At 42.0% G+C, this 22292-nt stretch overlaps 1 protein-coding gene across 4 annotated transcripts in view; it reads left to right on the forward strand.

Annotated features, from left to right (window-relative positions):
• The window catches only part of ADAMTSL1 (ADAMTS like 1), an 873417-nt gene that overhangs the window by 783846 nt on the left and 67279 nt on the right, over positions 1-22292 (forward strand). For all 4 annotated transcript variants that reach the window (XM_077912089.1, XM_077912090.1, XM_077912093.1 and 1 more), the window contains 3 exons: positions 2246-2374; positions 10855-11034; positions 15485-15619. In XM_077912089.1, coding sequence (XP_077768215.1) covers positions 2246-2374; positions 10855-11034; positions 15485-15619 — 444 coding nt within the window. The remainder of the gene's footprint in view (positions 1-2245; positions 2375-10854; positions 11035-15484; positions 15620-22292) is intronic.

Consider the following 22292-nt stretch of genomic DNA (forward strand, 5'->3'; position numbering starts at 1 on the left):
ATATATCTGACAAAGGACTAATATCTAGAATATAAAGAATTCTCAAAACCCAACAAAAAATAATAATCCAATTAGAAAATCCTCAAAGGACATGAAGAGACATTTCAACCAAGAGGATATAAAGATGGCAAATAAGCACATGAAAAACTATCCAACATCAGTAGCCATTAGGGAAATGAGAACTCAAACCACAGTGAGGTATCGCTATACACCTATCAGCATGGCTAAAATTAAAACTAATGACAACACCAAATGCTGGCAAGGATGAAGAGAAACTGGATTGTTCATATATTACTGATAAGAATGTGAAGTGATACAACCACTCTGGAAAACAGTTCAGTTTCTTAAAAAATTAAACATGCAACTACAATATGACCTAGCAGTGGCACTCCTGGGCAATTATCCCAGAAGAATGAAGACTTATGTTCACACAAAGACTTGTACAAAAAATGTTTGTAGCAGTTTTATTTGAATAGATACAATCTGGAAACAACCCAGATATCCTTCAATCAATGAATGGCTAAAGAAACTATGATCAATCTGTACCATGGAATACTATTCAGCAATAAAAAGAAACAAACTATTGATAGACACAACCATGGTAGCATGAGTGACCCCAAAGAATCTCCAGAGAGCTATTGATTGGAAAAAATATTTTAAAAATATTACAGTATTATATGATTCCATTTTTATAATGTTCTTAAAATGACAAAAGTATAGAAATCAAGAAGAGATTAATGGTTGTCAAAGGATTAAGGCAGCGTTGGGGACAGCATTTGGGCTCCTGTAGTGGTGGAAATATTCTGTAGTTTAACTTTATCAGTGTCAGTGTCCTAATAATGATACCATAGTTTTTAAGATGTTACCATTAGGGGGATCTAGGTAGAGAGCACACGGGATTGCTCTGTGTTATTTCTTAAAACACATGTGAAGCTATAATTATCTCAAAGTAAAAAAATTAATTAAAAAAATAAACCGGGGGTAGCCTGGGTGGCTCAGCGGTTTAGCACCGCCTTCAGCCCAGGGCGTGATCCTGGAGACCCAGGATCGAGTTCCGCATCAGGCTCCCTGCATGGAGCCTGCTTCTCTTTTTTTTTTTTTTTTTTTTTTTTTAAGATTTTATTTATTTGAGAGAGAGAGAAAGAGCACAAGCAGGGGGAGAAGCAGGCTCCATGCAGAGAGCCCGATGTGGGACTCGATCCAGGGTCTCCAGGATCACACCCTGGGCTGCAGGTGGCACTAAACCGCTGCGCCACCGGGGCTGCCCTGGAGCCTGCTTCTCCCTCTGCCTGTGTCTCTGCCTGCCTCTCTCTCTCTCTCTCTCTCTCGAATAAATAAATAAAATCTTTAAAAATAATAATAATAAGCTGGGGTGCTTGGCTGGCTCAGTGGAGCATGTGCTTCTTGACCTCAGAGTTGTGAGTTTGAATTCCATGGTGGGTATAGAGACTATTTAAAAATAAAATCTTTTAGGGCAGCCCAGGTGGCTCAGCAGTTTGGTGCCTGCCTTCAGCCTGTGGCATGATCCTAGAGACCTGGGATAGAGTCCCACGTCCGGCTCCTTGCCTCAAGCCTGTTTCTCCCTCTGCCGGTGTCTCTGCCTCTGTGTGTGTGTGTGTGTGTGTGTGTGTGTGTGTGTGTGTGTCTTTCATGAATGGATGAATAAAACTTTTTATTTTTATTTTTTTAAAGATTTATTTACTTATTTTTATTTATGATAGGCATAGAGAGAGAGAGAGAGAGGCAGAGACACAGGAGGAGGGAGAAGCAGGCTCCATGCAGGGAGCCCAACGCGGGATTCGATCCCGAGACTCCGGGATCGCGCCCTGGGCCAAAGGCAGGCGCCAAACCGCTGAGCCACCGAGGGATCCCCAATAAAATCTTTTTTAAAAAAATAAAAATAAATAAATAAAATCTTTTAAAAAATAAGCCCTTAAAAATAGGAGATATAATGTCATTTGTAAATGTAATGATAAAATGCACAAATCATCCCAGCTTGTTAGATACTATGCTCATCCTCAGATTCTTCAATATGTGTTCTTTTCCTGACAATTCTATGGTGGATGAGTGGGTAGGTGGATGATTTCTATATCATGCAGTTAACAATTTTTTCAAAGGAAAACATGGTTAGTGGGAAAAGCCTGGGTATACCAGTTGTTCATTGTGGGTCATCCCATGGTTCAAGGGAACACCTCATGCCCACAGCCACCATCTAGTAAAATCTCACATTCCTTCTCACCTTCAGGAAAACCACTAGTGAAGACATCACGAGCGACTGTGATCAACACCGAGGAGCCTGCAATCACAGTTGATGTGGGAAGCACCATCAAAACAGTGCAAGGAGTGAATGTGACAATTAACTGCCAAGTTGCAGGTGAGAAATGTATTCATGTGTTAATTCATCTGTTCAAATATTAATGGAGCCTAGTATCAAGCTGGGGGATACAAAGATAAATATAGATTCTATTCTCCGGGACTCAGGGGTAGTAGGAAAGCTAACCCAAGAATTTCAGTCACCCTGAAAATGGACAGTGCTACAGAAGTTTAGAGGAAAGATAAATTCTGGCTGGGACAGAGGTGGTTTCTTATTTCAGCCTTGCATACTACAGGTGCAAAGGTGGAAGCAAAGCGTGTTCCAAATAGACAAAAGAATGTGAAAAATTCATGGAAGTAGGAAAACCTCAAGACTGTAAGCGAATAGTATGTGCTTTGGTCTGGCAGGAGCCCAGAGTATAGAAATGGTGTGGAGGGGCTTAAACTTTAGTAAGGTGTGTTGCAACTGTGGCATGAAAGACCTTAAACGCTTGGCCAAGGAGTTCAGAAAAAGGCAGAAAGAGAGTGACACTGAGGAGCCATCCTTCCAGAAGAGCGAGCCAATAGCAATATGTAAAATGGATTGAAAATAGGAAATACTGGGACAGAGAGACCAGTTAAGAAGTTATAGTAGTTGGGACACCTTCCTGGTTCAGTGGGTAGAACATTTTATGTTCTTGAGCTTAGGGTTATGAGCTCAAGCCCCGTGTTGGGTGTAGAGATTACTTAAAAATAAAATCTTAAAAAAAAAAAAAAAAAAAAACCTGTCATAGTAGTTTAGAGAAGAGATAATGAAGGACCAAACTCAGGTCAATGGTAATGGAAAGGTAAAGGGTAGAGTAACATCAGAGAGATGACAGAGATAGGACCAACAGGAATCTGGAGCTTCTTCTCATCAGAAGTGGGTAGGAGTCATTAACAAAAGCAGCCAGTGCTATTAGGAGTTGTGATATAGGAATGCTTCCCAGTTGGCCTTGCAAACTCAGAGGCCTACAGGGAACAGAAAGGGAAGTGGGGAAGGAGTAGACAAAAGGGGGTGGTAGTATGCTCTTTAAAAGGGTATTTACCGGGGATCCCTGGGTGGCTCAGTGGTTTAGGGCCTGCCTTTGGCCCAGGGCATGATCCTGGAGTCCCGGGATTGAGTCCCACATCAGGCTCCCTGCATGGAGCCTGCTTCTCCCTCTGCCTGTGTCTCTGCCTCTCTCTCTCTCTCTCTCTGTGTGTGTCTCTCATGAATAAATAAATAAAATCTTAAAAATAAATAAATAAAAATAAGAAGGTATTTACCTTCAATTAAAAAGCAAAAAGTCATCAACACAGAGCCAAACAAAGCCCAGGGGCTAAATCTCCCTTCCTATGGACCACTAATGGTGCCATCTACCCTAAGGGTCTTCATTTTCACAGTGCAAAGAAATGAATGGCTATTGTGCCAGGGCCCATCTACAATCCCTTGATTGCTGTCCTTATCAGCTATACCCTCCTGTGGCACACCCACAGCTGGTTTCCCTGATTATACCCAGTGGACAGACAGTGGCACCCCTGCTTTGGGACTTTCTTTTATCTTAAATCTCTGCTTGTGATTTATAGGTCACATAACTCAGTTTAGAATAAATAGGAGGAAGATCTTAATCTAAAGCACGCTGTTTCCAAAGAATTGCCAGTCTGGTTTTCTCTGAAATATCCTGGTAGCTCCAGGAAATCAGAACCATAAATCTCTCTCTGTCATCATACATTAGCTTCTTTCTGTAAAGCTTCCCTTGGCCTGCGTATCCACCCTCATCAGTGAAACCTGCCACACCAGATCCCTTCAGGCCCTGCCCTCGCAGATAATGAGTCAGACAAACCCTCAGACAGGGCTTCCCTCGAAGGAACTGCCCTTTGTGCAGGGACCGCTGGTACAGGTAAGGCGTCTTGTGCAGAACCATCCTTCCCCACCCAATCACTGTGAACACACGCCTCAGAGACCAGACACTGCCTGGAGGTATAACAGACCATGCCAGATCTCTTCCTGAGTGCTGAGATTGGTAGGAGGAAAAGAATGGGGAGCAAGAGGCAGAGCAAGGAAGTGGGCACTTAAATTAGGAGATTGAGAGACCCAGAATCCAGGTGAGAAAGTGTCTACCATGGGAAACCAAGGACACTAAAACTCGCTTTGGCCAAGTTCTTTCATGCCATTTGGTGCCCTGTCTTCTTGACTTCATCCAGAGACTTGCTCTTGGTGATTGCTTCGTGAGATCTCAGGTTGTCGTGCCCAGTTTTTGGCCTGGCCATGCACAGTACAGTTTTTATTTTTATTTTTTTTTTCATAGAATCATTGGTGTTAATCATGGCTAACTGAAATACATCTGGGTGTCTTTGTCATTATGCCTTTTGTTAAATAAGACATTTATTCAAAATGGTGGACAAGAGTCTGCTTTTGATTACACAGTAGGTCATGAATTTGCTGAACAAAGAAATCATCCTTGAGCTACGTCTCCCGTCAAAATACTGAGTGTTGTAACGCTCAATGGCAGTAGGAATTACTTTTACAAATACAACTGGCTCATTGCTCTCTTTTGGTGTAATTTTACTGGCTATTTTATAGTCTATATTAAGCATATTACATAATTTATGTAGAGTAACTTATGTACTTATACATTTGAGTTGCTAGCTATTTCTCATTAAATAACTCTTTGTACATAGGTGCTTTCAACTTGTAATATGCAGCCTCACAAATTCTTCCCAACCCTTAAACATAACAAATATTAAGCCATGAGTATGATGAGCATTCTTTTTGAAAGGTGATCCAATCCAGTCACTCCCATACTTTTTCTCTATTTGAGAAGAGTTCAAAAGGCCTAGTAGGAGATAAAGGGTTAGAGGAGGAGGGAGTAGTATTTCAGTCATTGGGACCAGTATGTACAAAGGGCCTGAGGTAGCAAGAGCAGGCTGCCTCTAAAGGAGTAAAATGGCTGGGGTGGCAGTAGTATAGATAGCAGAGAAGAAAGTAGCATGACATGTGGCTGGAGTGTGGAGGAGAGCAGACAAGGGCTAGATCTTGCATACTCTCATAGATTATGGTACAATTTGACATTTTGTTCTAAGAGCAAAGGAAGCTTTTGGAAGGAAGCTTTGGAAGGAGATAAAATTATCAGGACTGGTGATGTAGAAATAGTTGATCAGTGACAGGCAGTATATTCATTGGCATAGGCTAGACTATGGTAATAAGTAGACCCCCAAATATGTCATGGATCAAACACAATAGAAGTTTATTATTGTTTACCTGAGAGTCCAAAGAGCTGGCTGCCCCACACAGTCAGGGTCACAGAATGCTTGTGGATCTATTATTTAAAACTCGTGCCCTCCAAATTCTCCTCAAGGGTTATCTCTAACTTGTCAACCAGAAGAGGGGAAAGATAAAGCTTGGAGGATGGTTGGGAAGGTTTTTAAGGGCCACACCTGGAAGCAACACACACTTCAGAAAAGGTCAGAAAATGCTATACTGTTGTTCCTGAACTGTCAGAGTCTTACTTTCTACATTGAAAATTAACCTTTCTGCTATAGCTGTAACACCATGATTATTGTTAGGAGGGGTTTCTCACTTACCACTTCTCACTGTCCCTCTTGATCACATGGTCACTCCCCACTATAAGGGATACTGAGCAATGTAGCCTAGATGGGCACCCAGGAAAAAGAAGGAAACAGGTTTGGTGGTGAACAGCTATCAGTATCTGCCCCATTCAGTATGGGGAAATGTGGAAAGCTGAAAACATCCTTTCCAGACTTCCATGGTTCTTTAGAATAATTGCCAAAGCTGACATTTAAGTTACTATAGTCTTTTCTCGCACCAAGCCATCGAAGACACTTCTAAAGTGCATCAAGGTACACAAGATACTGCACCTTGAAATGCTGCCAGGCTTCCAGGATGCAAGCAGCCTTCCAAATATAGCAAGCAGGCTGGTTAGCAAGAGTATCCTGTCTGGGATTTTAAAAAAGAATATTATAGCATCACCCTACCTGGTCGCTCCATGGAGATTAAAGGCACTAATCCCTGCAATCCTGTCAAGTTACAACCCATTACGACCAGACTCATTTATTGATCCTTTCAAGCAATATAGAGAGCATTGTGTTGTTGATAAGATATGCCACCAAGGGGGAAAAGTAAAAACAGAGTTTTTTCCTCCCCTGTTTTAGACACAAATCATACCAGGGAGTCCAGAGTGTGGAGCCTATCCAAGTAACTTGTCAACAGCACAGTTTTGGACTTTGGTAGAGTATATTTTCTGACATTTCTTTCAGTAAAATGTGTGGTCACATCACAACAGCCTAAAAAAAAAAAAAAAAAAAAAAAACCCCACCCACACCCTGACCAGCTTCTCAACAAGAAAAGAACTAACAAAGCCAGCACATATGGGTTCTAGAAACCCCTCCTAACAATAATCATGGTGTTACAGCTATAGCAGAAAGGTTAATTTTCAAAGTAGGAAGTAAGACTCTGACAGTTCAGAAACAACAGTATAGCATTTTCTGACCTTTTCTGAAGAGGCAGTTGGGTACAATGGCAGGCAGTGTGGGGCACAGGTTAGGATGGGGATCCATGGCATATGAGTTTGGATCTCCACCCTGCCGTTTGTAGGTCACTGATTTGGCCATGGAATGAGGAGTAGGGAGAGACAGAGGCTCTGTCCCCTTCACCAGTCCAGGATCCAAACTAACATCACTTTAGACAGATTTTTTTAATCTCTTTGAAAAATGTAATTATCTTTATAAAATGTTTGGCTTATAGCAGAATGTTCTTTCTCCTTTCCTGACATGCTCAGGATATTTTGCACAGCTCCTGACTTGTGTGCTCCCTGGGTTCAGGTACTCTAACGTCAACATTGGGCATGGGTATCTGCTACCTTTTCAAGGGACTCTGTCTTAAATAGTGGCTGGTGATGTTTTCTAAAGGCTCATTATCATCTCTTGAGAGAAAAAGAAAAAAGAGCTCTCTGAGGCTTCGCTGCTTTTTCCTCTATCTTTTCTCTATGTTTATAAGATGTCAGAGTCTGTCAGGAAAGGGACTAAAACTATTCTGAAGCACCTTGTTGGTGTTATCCTCTGCCCACAGTCCCAAGCAGGAAGCCCCCAAAATGTGACACCAGACACAACTCCTTCATCAGCGAATTTTGATGCAGGTCCCTGCTTGAGTGAGCCTGACAAATGTTTGCTAATAAATATATTAAAGAATGAGTCCTACATAATTTCTCTGCCTTTGGCACTGCCATCATTTCTCTGATTTTAGCTGTACAGAGACTGGAGGCAATGTCCTTCTACCCTCTGCTCTCCTGAACGTTTGCATTTCTCCCATGAGCCCCCCCACCCTGCTCCTGGAAAATTCAGTCCTTTTGTAAGCACCCTGTCTTACCGTGGCAAACACTCCTATTTCATGGGGGACATGAGGCAGAGTGATTAAGAGAACAGAAGAGGCTGGGACCCACTTCCTGGGAAATGGCTCCAAGTCTCTCTCAGGGCCTGGGTTCTCTCCCTCCACCTCTTGTTTCTCACCTTCCCACCCCCACCCCCACCCCCCCATTTCCTCTCTTCTCCTACATGTCTCTGCCTCTGGCTATCATGCAGGACCATGGGCCCTTCCAGAGAAGGACACGCTGGGAGCAGCAGGAAATCTTGCTGCAGAAATGTCCATGTTGCAAGATCCTCACAGGTGTTGGTGCTGGAGACGCACACACCACCCCCTCAGCACAGTGGTGGACAGTGTTAGATTAGATCCCCTGTTTGCTTAGTGGAACCGAAGACCCGTTTAGTCCAACTCCCTTACTCTACCTCTCTTGCTCTAGAACAGCCCTCAGTCCCACTGGGGACTGTGTGCTCACTGCCCACAGCACTCTTCCAAAGATTGAGCCAACATACATGCTGCACATGAGTGACTCATAGCAAGGGAAATACTTGTGGAAAATAATTTGTAGAACCTCGCTTTTCCTTGTGCTTTCAGGAGAGAAATGGCAGGGAGTGTTTTCTTCAGCTGACCTTTCAGAGACTGTCTCTTGAATGCTGTGGATTTCTTTTTTTTACATAAAAATTAAGCTCATGTTCCTAAGTCCAAGCTGGCATGGCCAGGCATGTGATGCTCTTGCTCTCCCTAGTGGTGCTGCAATGAAAAATCAGCTCTCTGCCTCTTACCTGCATCTTTTGTCCAGGTATATTCAGAGGCTGTGCCAACCTGGGCCTCCTCCTGCATTTGAGCAACAGGTGTCCTGAGACATGCCTCTCCCCGATGTGACAAGCATGCAGTATCCAAGTCTTCACCCCGTTCAGTAGCCCTGCCTCCTCCTTCCAGCCAGTTTAGTGATCCTTAGTGATTCTCATTAAATTATTGGTAATTGGAATAAAAGAGAAAACTGGAGAGTCACTCCTCTATTCTTTATAATAGGGAGGAAGGCCCTACAGATTGGCCAAGCACTTTCACCACCCCGTTGCACCACTGTTCTAGGCCTGCCCGAGGCAGCAGAGCAGCCAGGAAACCAGTGAATTCCCAGAATGCAGTTCGTCTTTAGTGAAGGAGTGTGAAACCACCTTCCCACCTCCACCCCACTTTCTCCTACTGGGAGCTCAGGAGGAGCAAGTGCCCAGGGGGGCATAATAACTGCTACTGAGCTGGGTGTTACGGAGTAGACTGCTGGTAAATTCAGTTCATCAGATTCAAAGAAAAGGAACAGATACACAGGTAATCCCTTGAAGATGTCTCCAGTAGGAGACCAGTATCCTCTATCCTCACCAGCAGGCTCTATCCTCACCAGCAGGCTGCCCATTAAAGGCAACACTGCCCTTGCCCCAAGGACAGAATCTAGCCCCAGTTCAGAAAAGCACAGGACCAAAGGCCAAGCCCTTTGACTCTTCCAGCCTTGACTCCCATTTGCCAGGATTTGATATTATAAACATACCCTGGATACACACCCAAGAGCTCTGAGTAAACTTTTTGAGCTAGACCAGCAGGCTGGGTGGTACGAGGAATGGAGCTTTCTGCTCCCCAGAGACCTGTGAATTGATGCCACAGATTTTCTGTCTCCTAACTCACTCAGAGCTCAGCCTGCTACAGAGCCTCCTATGCAGACTCTCTTAGAAGGCTTGTTCTGAACCGGGGCTTGTTTACCAGCATGGCAACCACAGGGAAACCTAAAGGATTAAGGCTGTCCCCTTGTCTTAGCCTACTGAGGCTGCTATTACAAATTATCCATGGACTAGGTGGCTTAAATGTCTGAAATGTATTTCTCATCTTACTGGAGGCTGAGAAGTCCGAGCTCAATGCAGGTCCTGCTGAGAGCTCTTTTCCTGGATTGCAGCCAGTCATGTGTACTGACTGAGAGAGAGAGAGAGAGAGAGAGAGAGAGAGAAAGAGAGGAGAAGGGGAGGAGAGAGGGGAGAGAGGAGAGAGGAGAGGGCGCACTAGCTTTCTGGTCTCTTCTTACGAGGGCACTGATCCCATCATGACAACCCCGCCTTCATGACCTTACCTAAACCTAATTACCTCCAAATACTGTACCATTAGAGGTGGTTAGCACTTCAACACAGGAGTTTGGGGAGGAACACATTCAAGCAGTGACACCCCTAGAGGACAGAGCCCAGCTTCCAAAGACAGATACTCAGTCCTAACTCTGCGCACCCTTCCCAGCTCTCTCCCACAGACAACAAAGATGGACTGAGGAAAGAGCCGACTTCTTTCTTTTTGTCTCTTTCTTTTGTCTCTTTTTCTGTGGTGCTACTGACCACAGCTCTCTGTTCTCTCGTTCTAAGAAAGCACAAAGGCTCCAAAAATTACAGGCATGTTCTCTATGTATCATGTCAATTCTGGTATGGTTCCAGCAGCTTTCATTTGTCTAGTTCATACTAGACAAGATACTAATAGTTTGTAGCTTTTAACTTTTTACTAAAGTGTAATATCTGTATAGAAAAGGATACATATCATAAAGGTGCCAAGCCCCCCCAAACCAGCCCTCGGGTCAAGAACCAGAGAATTACCAGAGACCAAGAGCCTCATCCCCACCTACTGACAACTCCTCCCTGTTTGTCCTTCCCTCTCACAGGAGTCACCTTCCTGGCTGCTAACAGCACAGATTGATGTTCTCTTATCAGTTTTTGTTTTTCACTTACAGAAATGAGATCATACAGAATGTAGTCTTTTGTGTCTAGCTTTTCTTAGTGCTTATTTCATGTGGTTGTCAGGTTCTTAGGCTTATCCAAGCTTTCTCCAAAGAACTTGGGTACTTTCCTTCCACCTTGGCAAGTGCCCTTTACCAGTTGCCCCCTTCCTGTGCTGTGAATTGGCCTCTCTTCCTACCTCATCAGTGTGAGTTTTAAAAGGTAAAAGACCTCCAGACAACAGAGACGTCACAGGCATTATTTAGTGTGGCCAGAGGATGGTGGAGATGCCCAGGCAGATGCTTCCTGGAGAGGAGCCCCGGGGACGGTCCGCCGAGTGGCTCTAACTCTCCAGAGTCACCTGAATGTGTTTAGCTGATGAGTTTATATAAAAAAAATATATGTATATATTTTTTTCCTTCCTAGGTGTGCCTGAAGCCGAAGTCACTTGGTTCAGGAATAAAAGCAAACTGGGCTCGCCTCACCATGTGCATGAGGGCTCCTTGCTGCTCACAGATGTGTCCCCCTCTGATCAGGGCCTGTACTCCTGCAGGGCAGCCAATCTGCATGGAGAGCTGACCGAGAACACGCAGCTGCTGCTCCTAGGTAAACAGCTCGAGGGCCACTGCCCAACCCACACTCCACTTCCCTTTTCCCCTAATCCAGTGAAGTACACAAAAGCAATATCCCTTCCCTTCTTCCCACATGAGGGCCTTCCAGTAGGAAAAACACAAACTTGGGGGCCGGGCAGATGTCATTTTGAACACCGGCTCTAATGTTTATTCACCACGTGACCTTGGGCGACTCACTTAGCTTTACTAAGCCCTAGAAGCTGGCCTTGATGTGGACGCATGACAAGGATCCCCTATCTAAGGGGAGGCAGTTGTTAGAGCTAAAGAAGTTATTTTTAATTCCTTCTGTGTTAGGGACTTCTTTGAAAATCAGATGAAAGTTATAGATCATCCCCCTCCAGAAAAACTCATACATACAAAATTTTTCATATAATTTCATAAAGTTCATAGTCCAGCCCACCTGAAGTCTACACAGGCAATTGAATTTAAAATTAAATTCAAAAAAATAATAAAAATAAAAATCCACACAGGCACTCCCCTGACTTAGTCCATTCAGGCTGCTAAAACAAATACCACAAACTGGGTAGCTTATAACAAGAGAATTTTATTTCTCGCAACTCTCAGGGCTAGAAGTCCAGGATCAGGATGCCAACATGGCCAGTTCTGGTAAAGCCCCTATTCTGGGTGCAGACTGCTGGCTTCTTGCTGTGTCTTCCCATAGCAGAAGGAACAAGCCAGCTCCCTGGGGTCTCATTTATTGGGCACTGATTGCAATCGTGAAGGCTCTGCTTCATCTCCCAAAGGCCCCATCACCTTGGGGGGTTAGGACTTCACATATAAATTTGAAGGGACATAAACATTCAAAATATAGTACCCTCAAATATAAGAACCCTTGACTAAAGAGTCCAACGCAATTCTTGGCATAACATAGATTTTAGAAATAACAACCACTGGGACACCATCCAGTATTCAGTGTTGCCCAGTGCTGGACTCAGCCGTGTAGGGACAGTAATCCTTTTATCCCCTGGAATAGGGACCCTGGGCTTATCTTCCCCCACAGAGTCTGGAACTTTTGGGATGTAATAAAAAAAATCTTGTTTTTGTCTTACCTTTTTTTTTTTTAAGCAACAATTAGATCCCTCATGTTAGTTTTCTCACTAAGAGAAAGCTATCATTCTAAGAAAAAAAAAAAAAAAAGAGGAAACTGTGAGCAATATGAAGAATCACACGCCATACATACATACACATACATACATTACAGACCTCCTCGGGGAAAAATAATTAAACTTTGGACTTGTATTTCTATACCCCCAATTGATGATAGACCAAAGCCTAGGGTCCCTAGCCCCTGCCCACTCAGGTTTCAGAGAGGCCCAGGTGGGTTTTCATCTCACCAGTGGCTGCATAAACCTCCAGTCATCTTAGAAAGCCACGGAAAAGCAGCTCAGTGAAGGACGTCATTTGTTCTGTGTTGGGTTGCATCTGGCTGAGCTGTGTGCGAGTCTGAAGCCCGGATCCTGGGCCCCGGACACTGTTGCCCCACACTGAGCTATGGTGCTTACTGTAGGCTTTTCCTCCATAATAAGCCTTGCTTGGTGCCTGCACTGACAGAGATGAAAGCCCAGGATGTGCAGTTGCTACTGTAGCTCTGTCAATGAAGTGCGCACGATCTGCCAGCCAGCTCTTGCAGGGCTGCAACTGTAAAACAGCGTGACTGTGAACACGGAGCTAGACGAGCATGACGCCTTCCCCTTTTCATCAAATGTGATGCAAAAAAAAAAAAAAAAATCTGTGGTTTGACTCTTAAGTTTAGGGCTTTTCTTCATCAGAAGCCATGGTTTATTAAGCCGAGTATTTTTAGTTTTCTAGATGCCTTATGAACACAGAAATAATCTTTTCTTGTATTTTAATCAGCCAAAAATGTTGCTTAATTTTTAAAGACGGACTTCATGTATAAAACAGGTTTCACACCAAGCTCTCCAACTTAACCCGTGGCATGGAGACTTGAAATGTAATGAGACTTTAATTCCTTTATTCCTGTAGCCATTGAATGAATATTCATTACATATTGCCTCTACGTTTCATCTCAAGCATTAGGATAAATTTAAGAGGTGACCTCTGACCTTGGGGAATTTACAGTTTCCCCTGGAAGATCAAATGGGCATACACCAAAGAAAAACAATATGATTAATGCTCTAAGGGCATTAGGAGAGGCTGACATTTGGCCCAAGAAGATTTGATGGTTTTGAAAATGGGACATAGCCTCCCTTTTTGGCTTTTAGGAAATAAGCAAAGGTTTTCTTGAGTTTAATGTTCTTTTTTTTAAGATTTTTTATTTATTTGAGAGAGAGAGAGAGCACAAGTGGGAAGGGCAGAGGGAGGGAGAGAAACTCAAGCAGACTCCCCACTGAGCAGGGAGCTTGACAAGGAGCTGGATCCCACGACCCCAAGATCATGACCTGAACTGAAACAAGTGCTGACACTTAACCGACTGACCACTCAAGCATCCCTTCAATTAAAATTCTTGAGGGAATATTCTGTATTCAATTACAGTATTCTCAAGACAGTATTAAAAAAATGAGTGATGGGCATTAAGGAAGGCACTTACTGGGATGAGCACTGGGTCTTGTGTATATGTAATGAATCACAGAATTCTCCTAAAACCAGTAATGCACTGTATGTTAGCTAACTTGAATTTAAATTTTAAAAATTAATTAATTAAGTTTTTAAAAAATAAAAAGGATGAGAAGAGAGTCTAGGTTGGAGTAAACTGCTACCATCAGTTCCTAAAATCTTGGTATTTGAGAGTAGAAATAGATCTGGGAAATGATGAATTTCCTCATCCTCTTATAGACAAGGAAACAGGTTCTGAGGAATTAAGTGACTTGCCCAAGCTAATGAATGACAGAGCCACAGCTCAAACAGAGGGTCCCTGGGCCCAGACATGATGTTTTCACCCTATACCATATAAAGAATATTTTTAAATTATATATAACATATATGTCTTTATAATTTTTAAACGTATATGTATTAAAATCTCAAGCTCATCATTGTTTTCTGTATGCAGTGGTCTTTTGCAGTCAAGGCAGAGTAGATGGAAGGTATATTTTTTAAGATTTATTTATTTATTCATGAGAGACACACAGAGAGATGCAGAGACACAGGCAGAGGAAGACACAGGCTCCCCATAGGGAGCCAGCTGTGGAATTCGATTCCAGAACCCCAAGATCACAACCTAAACGGAAGGGAGACATTCAACCACTGAGCCACCCAGGCATCCCAACAGAAAGTATATTTCTGAAGCAGACTCGGAAGTCATCATGACTTATTTGCCACCCTTAACAAGTATCTGCAAGTATCTGACAGGGAGACAGACACATAAGAGGTCCTCACTGAACACTGATGATATGACCATCAGTTGAAGAAATATTCCTGCTTCCCCTAAGATTCCAACAAGTCTCTAGAGAAAAAGATGGGAGCCTGCCTTGTGAGACATGGGAAGCCCAGGCAACAGGATTCTCCTTTTCCCAGAGAATCTGGAATCCTCTCACTACCAGGTTCCCTCTTTATTTGTCCAGTGAAAATGATAAGCCACTATAATTCCCATTTTTGTCACTTTGGGCTCTGATTAACCAGACCCTTGATGACTTCAGCCCTACTACTCCTTCTAAGATTTGGAAGAAAAAGTCATCCCTGTCCTGCTTATCTGGTCCTACCTGAGCATAAAATCCAGACCACTAAGCAGATTAACTTCATCAACTTCACAAATAAACCTTTTTCTTTGTAGAAAATGCCACTCGTTGAGTAAGAAATTTCTGGGTCACCCAGATGGTGCAGTCGATTAAGTACCTGATTCTTTATTTTGGCTCAGGTCATGATCTCAGTCGGGGTCATGAGATTGAGCCCCATGTTGGGCTCTGTGCAGGGCATGAAGTCTGCTTTAGGTTCTCTCTATCCCTCTCTTTTTCCGTGTGCCTCTCTCTCCACCCTCACACGTGTACATGCTCTCTCTCTAAAATAAAAAATTCCTATGGTGATGTATCCATATCTGTGGGGATAATAAAGTGCTCTAAAGGATGCCATAAGAGTTAAATGGAAAAAGAAATGAAAACTATTTAACACAAGACTTGGCATATAATAAATGCTGAAGAAGTGTTGGCTTTTAAAAGTATTTTTATAATATGGTTTAATTTGCCTACACATTTATAGGGACCCAGTGGTCCTGTGGTATAAAGTGGTATACAGTAAGGAACTCCTAAAATCAACACGCCTGATTCTTATTACTGATCTTATTGGTTTGGGCATCAAATATTAAGCTTGAAATTCAGACTCATCTTAATAGGCACACCTTCTCTGTGGGAAAAAAACAATGCTGAGTGGCAACCATAACAATGCCTGCCTTACACACATGCCCACCTCTCCTTCCCCACTTAATACAGCCTTCATGCTTTAATCTGCCTGACTCCCCATCTGCCTTCCCATAGATCCCCCCCAAGTCCCCACGCAGTTGGAAGACATCAGGGCATTGCTTTCAGCCACTGGACCGAACCTTCCTTCAGTGCTGACATCTCCTCTGGGAGCACAGCTGGTCCTGGATCCTGGGAATTCCGCTCTCGTTGGTGAGTCCAGATCTCTGGAACATTGGGCAGAAATCCAGGGCTGGACAGGATTTATGGATGGGTGACTGCTTGCAGGTGGGGGGGAGAGAGCAGTAGGGGGTGGCCAACAGGAAATCACTAAATTGCCTACAGAATCCAGACTCACCAGTGGAAACTTGGCTGACTTTCCATGTGAGGTGAGTGCAGACCTTAGTCTGGACTCAAGTTTGTCTAGATTCCAACATGGCTCCTTTCTGAATCCTCCTGGGTTAATGCCACAGTCCAGATCCTCTCAATCAGATTGACTCACTGAACAGTAAGTAAAGAGCAAAGCAGTAAAAATACCTCCTCTATCTGCTCTCCCCTTGCCACCCCTACCCCCAGAATGCCCCCATGACCTTCTCACAACTAAGCTAGAGCTATAACCAGCTCTCGAGAGAAAGCTAGATAATTCTAGATTTAGGCTAGCTTCCTATATCCAGGGCCTGAAACCAACCCAGATGGACTCCTCAAGCAAGTGTTTAAATAACTTTACCAAGTACAGCTTCCCTGGCATCTGTCAATGGGAACTTTCACCAAGTTATTGTCCACATGGCTGGTGCTCACTGGTAGCAGAGAGAGGTTTGCAGGAGCATCCATGTCCTGATACCTTCACACCAGAATCATGGAGATGCCACAGAACCCTCAAGGTGAAAGAGAATAATTATCTGCCTTCAAAGGCCTGGAAACAAAAACCAGTCTACAAAATGGAGAAAATCTTCATGCTAACTCTTTGTGGTGCCAAATGTTAGTAATGGTAACTAAAATTATTCCCTTGGCTCAAAGCTAAAAGTTTCTCTTTTCTCTTCCCCATCACCCAGCAAAGAGCAAGAGGCAAAAAGGTACTAGTCATACTGGTGAATACTTATCAACATGGCCACAAGGATTGGCATCTCTCGGATTACAAACAGAAAGATTAACTTCAGTTTTCATTATCATCTAAAATTAAGAATGCTCATAGTATATGAGCATAAGCTTATAATTTCTCTATTTCTGATCTGATCCTAAAAATAAGGCACATATAATGACAAGTAGCCCTACTCCATCTCCCATAACTTAAACAAACTTGGCGTTGAGTTTTTTCTACATCATGTTAATCAGAATTCATAGAAGTTTCAAACTGCGGTTTGTTTGGTTTTTTTTTTGGCTTATAAATGGTAAATTTATTCCAAATTAAGTGTGAGCATTGTAAACTTTTATTTTAGACTCATCACTATGAGAAATTGTAATAAATATTAATCATAGCCCAGTCACTAACAGAATGTGCAGCAATTGTTTATTTTCAAGTTCAGTAACTCTTGGGTCATTCAGGTGCCATTCAGCATGCTGGAAAAATTAACCTGCTCATATTTTTTCCATGATAGTTTTACTTTCTTTTGCCCTTATTCTGGAATAATATTTTGTCTTATTGTAGCCATGAGCAATAAGAATTTATTGTGCTTTATGCCGCTGCATTCCATCACTAGTTTATAGTGCTTTGTTACCTTAGACTGGTATTTAAATCTAACAGTTGAGAGACATCATAATACCCTAGTTCACATCCAGACTGCTCCATTTTAATGCAACAGTGAGTCGGTAACCATAAAGTCTCTGAATGCAACTGCTTGGGCAACATGGACTCTAGTGGTAAATGTTGATGCTTCACCAGCACTGTAGAAGTAGGAGGGATCTACATGGAATTGTGGAGATGAGTTAAGAAGTGATGCCAAGTATCAAGACTCTAAGAAGTTAGTCATTTGAAACAGACCAGGGCCTAACTAATGCTTTGGAGCTGAGCACAAAAGGTTGGGTGGGATTCACATATGCAGCAAGGAAGGGAAATAGACATTGAGGGAATAGAAGGTACCATCAGCCTGGTGTTGATAATGTGTGGGATATATATCAGGCATCTGTACAGAAATAACTATAAAATAGCACTGCTTTAAAAGTGATGATGGGCAGTTAAACTGTGTTAGAAACTAGGTCATTTGAAGGAACAAGGCTTGGCCAGAGCTTGTCCACTCCAATTGAGCTTGAACCCTCACCCCAAGAATTCTAATACCCTCCTCCATCTTGAGCCTCCCCAGCTATTGACTCATCCTGATATGGTAGTCTGGTTGCTCTTTTTGGACTGGTTCCCATGCCTGGCTCCTGTTGGTAGCCCTTTTACACCATGTTGCCTGCTCTGGGTACAAAAATAGGTCAGGGAGGCAAGTCTGTGTAGGGTTACTGAGAGCTTAGAATGGTAAGCAGTGTCAAAATGTGGAGGACCTTGATTATTAGACTGGAGAAATAGATTTACTATGTGGGACAGATCTTTAGGGAGTTTTTAAGTAGGAGAATGATATAGTAAAAGTAATATTTGAAAGAATTAATCTGGTATTCTGTAAGAGTAATCAATAGCAGGAGCAATTTAAGGAAGAAGCCCTATTTTGAGCCTAACGATGTTCTAGACCAGGGTGAAAATAGGTGGCCATGATACTGTTAATTGCCCCTTCCACAACCCATACATCTCCAATCAATCATACTATCTTTTCATTTAGCCCACATGCTGCCTTGGAATTTATTCTAACATTCCCACCAAGCATGGTGGCAGTCAATATATAGGATAAAAGCCATTTGCCAATCCTGTTGTGGCCAGTAAATAGTGACATTCCTGTGTATTCTCCCATTGATGAGATTAGTTCTCGGAATCTGTTGGCTGTGACAGATTCAGAGAACTTCATGATTCTGTGGCACAGGTAGGGATAATAACTCATGGACCTTGATTCTCATGTTTTCGTGGAAAAGAGAAAAGAAGGGAGATCGGCATTTTTTTAAAGCCATATATTAAAGCTAACTCTTCTCTGTTAAGACCCAGGTGTTGAGATTCCCATTATGTGATTTTATTCCAGAAATGACTGTTTTAGTTGACAGACATTCTGGCATTGATTTCACTTCAAGCCATTGTGGGAACTTTCAATAAGGAATGTACATCGAGCAACACAGGCATAGAGCCCTGTAGGCCTCACTTTCCATAACTGTAAGTGAAATCTTGGGACCAGGGAATCCATTTTTGCTCTCACACCCTTTGCTGTATGACACAGACATGGAATATAGCCAGTGGAGGCTCAACTAAGCAGAGTGGACCCAACCTAACCATTTCCATTTTCCTAGACAAGATGGGTGCTAATTTTCTGTCTGTATTTTACAGATTTTCTTCCTGCTGGGAGGCCTGAACTGTGCCAACTGCTATAGAGGGCAAGGTCCATGCCACCTTCCTTTCATGGTCTGAGTCTAGGTCCCAGGGCTCCAATTTTAGAGCAGCAGTATCTCAGGCCTCCCCATAAACCTACACACTTTTGCAGCCTTCTGTTCAATTTTGGGGGTTCTCTAAGACTCAAAATTAATGACTCACAGTATCATTTATAGGGCATTAGCATTAGTATTATGCAAAAACTAATGTTTGCTAGTCATTTGCATTCATTTATGAGTTGCCTGTCAGTTCCTTTGTTCATTTATTGATAGGTATTTATCTTATTTTAATGATTTATAAGATACAATACATATTTATATATGTTGGACATACATTTGACACAAAAGGTTTTTAACAGCCTAAGAAATAATTGGCGTTGGCATAAATGAGTAACATATATTTAAAGTCTAAAGTTTGATGTTCTAATACATGGATACACCTATGAAACCATCACTACAGTCAATGTAATGAACATATTCATCATCCGCAAAAGTTACCTCAATGCCCTTTTATAAAATCATGCCTTGGGGCACTGGGTGAATCAGTGGTTGAGCATCTGCCTTTGGCTCAGGTCGTGATCCCAGAGGTCCTGGGATTGAGTCCCACATCAGGCTCCCCACAGAGAGCCTGCTTCTCCCTCTGCCTATGTCTCTGCCTCTCTCTGTATGTCTTTCATGAATGAATAAATAAATAAATAAATAAATAAATAAATAAATAAATAAATAACTTTTTTTTAAAAATCATGCCTTCACACTCTTGCCCCACCACATGTCTACCCCCCAGCAACCATCAATCTGCTTTCAGCATAGATAAATTAGATTAGATTTCTAGAATGTCTTATACAAGGACTCATACTTTGGGAGGAATGGCTTCTTTCACTCAGGATAATTATTTTGGCATTCATCCATATTGTAACGTGCGTCAACAGTGCATGTTCCTATCAACTAATGTTCCATTGTAGAGATGGACTACAGTTTGTTTAATCACCTACTTGTTGAGGGATAGAATGGTCATTTCCAGTTTCTGGTTGTTACAAAAGAAGTTGCTATAGTTATTCATCTACTCATCTTTGTATGGACTTACACTTTCATTTCTCTTGATTAAACACCTAGAAGTGACATGGCTGGATCACATAATAGGTGTTTGTTTAACATTTTAAGAAACAGCCAGACTGTTTTCCAAACAGTCTTCCAGACTTTTTCCAAAGTAGTTGGATTACTTTACATTCCCACCAGCAGTGTCTGACAGTTTAGTTTCTCCACATTCTCAAAAGTACTTGCTACAGTCAGTCTTTTTAATTTTAGACATTCTGTTAGGTCTGCAGTGGTTTCTTTTTGTGATTTTATTTTGTGTTTTCCTGATAAGTAATAGTGTTGAGCATCTTTTCCTGTGCTATTTGCCATCCTGATTTCTCGTTGGGTGAAGTGTCTATTCAATTTTTCCCTGTTTTTTTAAATTGGGTTGTTTGTTTACATATTGAATTTTGATAGTTCTCTATATACTTTAAATTCAAGTCTTTTATCAGATAAATAAATTTCCAAATATTTTGTCCCAGTCAGTGGTTGTCTTTTTACTCTTTTAGTGTCTTTCAAAAAGCAGAATATTTTAATTTTGATGAAGTTCAACCTATTCATTCTTTTCTTTTATAGGTGGTTCTTTTGCTATTGTATTCAGGAAATTTTGCCTACTCCAAGGTACCAAAGATCTTCTCTCATGTTTTCTTCCAGAGGCTTTATATCCATATTGTATAGATTTAGGTTTAACAGTTAGGTCTATCATTTCCTTTGAGTTTGTTTTTACCTAAGATGTGAGGTATATATTGAAGTTCATTCTTATGCATATGGTTACCCAAAGTGTTCCACTACCATTTGTTGAAAAGGTTATTCTTTCTCCACTGAATTGCCTTGGCACCTTTGTGGAAAATCAGTTGTCATTATATGTGTGGGTATATTTCCAGACCATTCTGTTTCAGTGATATATTTGTCTCTTTACACCAATACCACACATATTTATAGTCTCTATACACCAATACCACATTCTGCCCAACAACTTATGAATCATGAGGCTTTCCAGCCTGGCTGATAGGAACAGGTGCTATTCTGTACCTCTGTGAGCACCAGAAACTGCTACCTCTAATTCTTTCCCTTTTTTCTGCCTCTGATAGTCCTTTACATGCATACACAGATGGGTGTTTTACTGAATACTCAAGGGGGATCTTCTGCAGATTTTAGGAATTCATTTATTCATTTCCTGTCTCTGTGCATTCCTCTCTTCTCTGATACTCCTTTCTGTAAGCTGGAGTCACTTTGTCCTCCCTGTGCATTCAGGTCCCTCTCCTAAACTCATGAGTCCACTGGGCACCACCTGGGTTTCCCTGTGTTGCAGCCTGGAAGCTCTCAAGGCACTGAGCTGCAGCAGCATTATTCTGTTTCCTATTTCTTAGGGAAGTGTCCTTCACTGCCTAATGTCCAGTGTCTTGAAAACCATTGCTGCTTATACTTTGTTCATTTTTTTATTATTTTAAGCAGAAAAGCAAATTTAGTCTCTTACTCCATTTTGAAACAGGCATACAGATATGTGTATATATATGTGTGTATATATACATATAAATTATATATACACACACATAAATATGATGTGTATGTTTTATATTTGCCTAGACTAAGCTGATACCCAGATTTGGCAATCACATTCTAGAATTATTACATAAACACTTTTAAGAGATAATGCCCGGGTGGCAAACTACAATCCCCGGGCCAAATCTAGATCACCACTTATTTTGGTAAATAAAATTTTATTGGCATACAGCCATACCCATTTATTTACCTATGTATTGTCTATGACTTCTTTCACTCCATAATGGGAGAGTCAAATACTTGTGACAGAAACCATATGGCCCAGGAGCCTAAAATATTTCCTTTCTAGTCCTTTACAGAAAATGCTTGCTAATCACTAATCCATCCACTTCATTATGTAAAAGGATACCAAGGTCTACAGTGGTGATCACACATCTGTTTCTGAGGAGGACCATACTCAGCCCCGTACTACTCTGTCCTCTATCCTGTCACCAGATTAGGCTTTCTCCATGAAGTAAAAGAGCCTAAAAGAAAAATGCAATGCAACAAACCTAATTTATAGTAGTAGAGATCTTTCTCAGGAAGATCAGGAAAGAGAAAATCTGGATTATAAATATCCCTAGATTTTTTTCAAAATTAGATGACCTTGGGTGCTTCCAGGAACAAAACACACAATTATATATGGCTTACAAAAAACAGTTCAGTCTCTTATCTCAGCCTATATTATTTAGATCCAGAACCTATTAGGATGTCTCTCAGAATATATCCACAGGATTTGGTCTCCCCCCTTATATTTAGTCCCAAACTCTCCTTCCTCATGAGTGAGCAAGCCGTGATGCCCCAGTCAGAGGGACTCCTGGCTTCT

This window comes from Canis aureus, chromosome 10 (genome assembly GCF_053574225.1).
Source record: "Canis aureus isolate CA01 chromosome 10, VMU_Caureus_v.1.0, whole genome shotgun sequence".
In the NCBI taxonomy this organism is placed as follows: domain Eukaryota; kingdom Metazoa; phylum Chordata; class Mammalia; order Carnivora; family Canidae; genus Canis; species Canis aureus.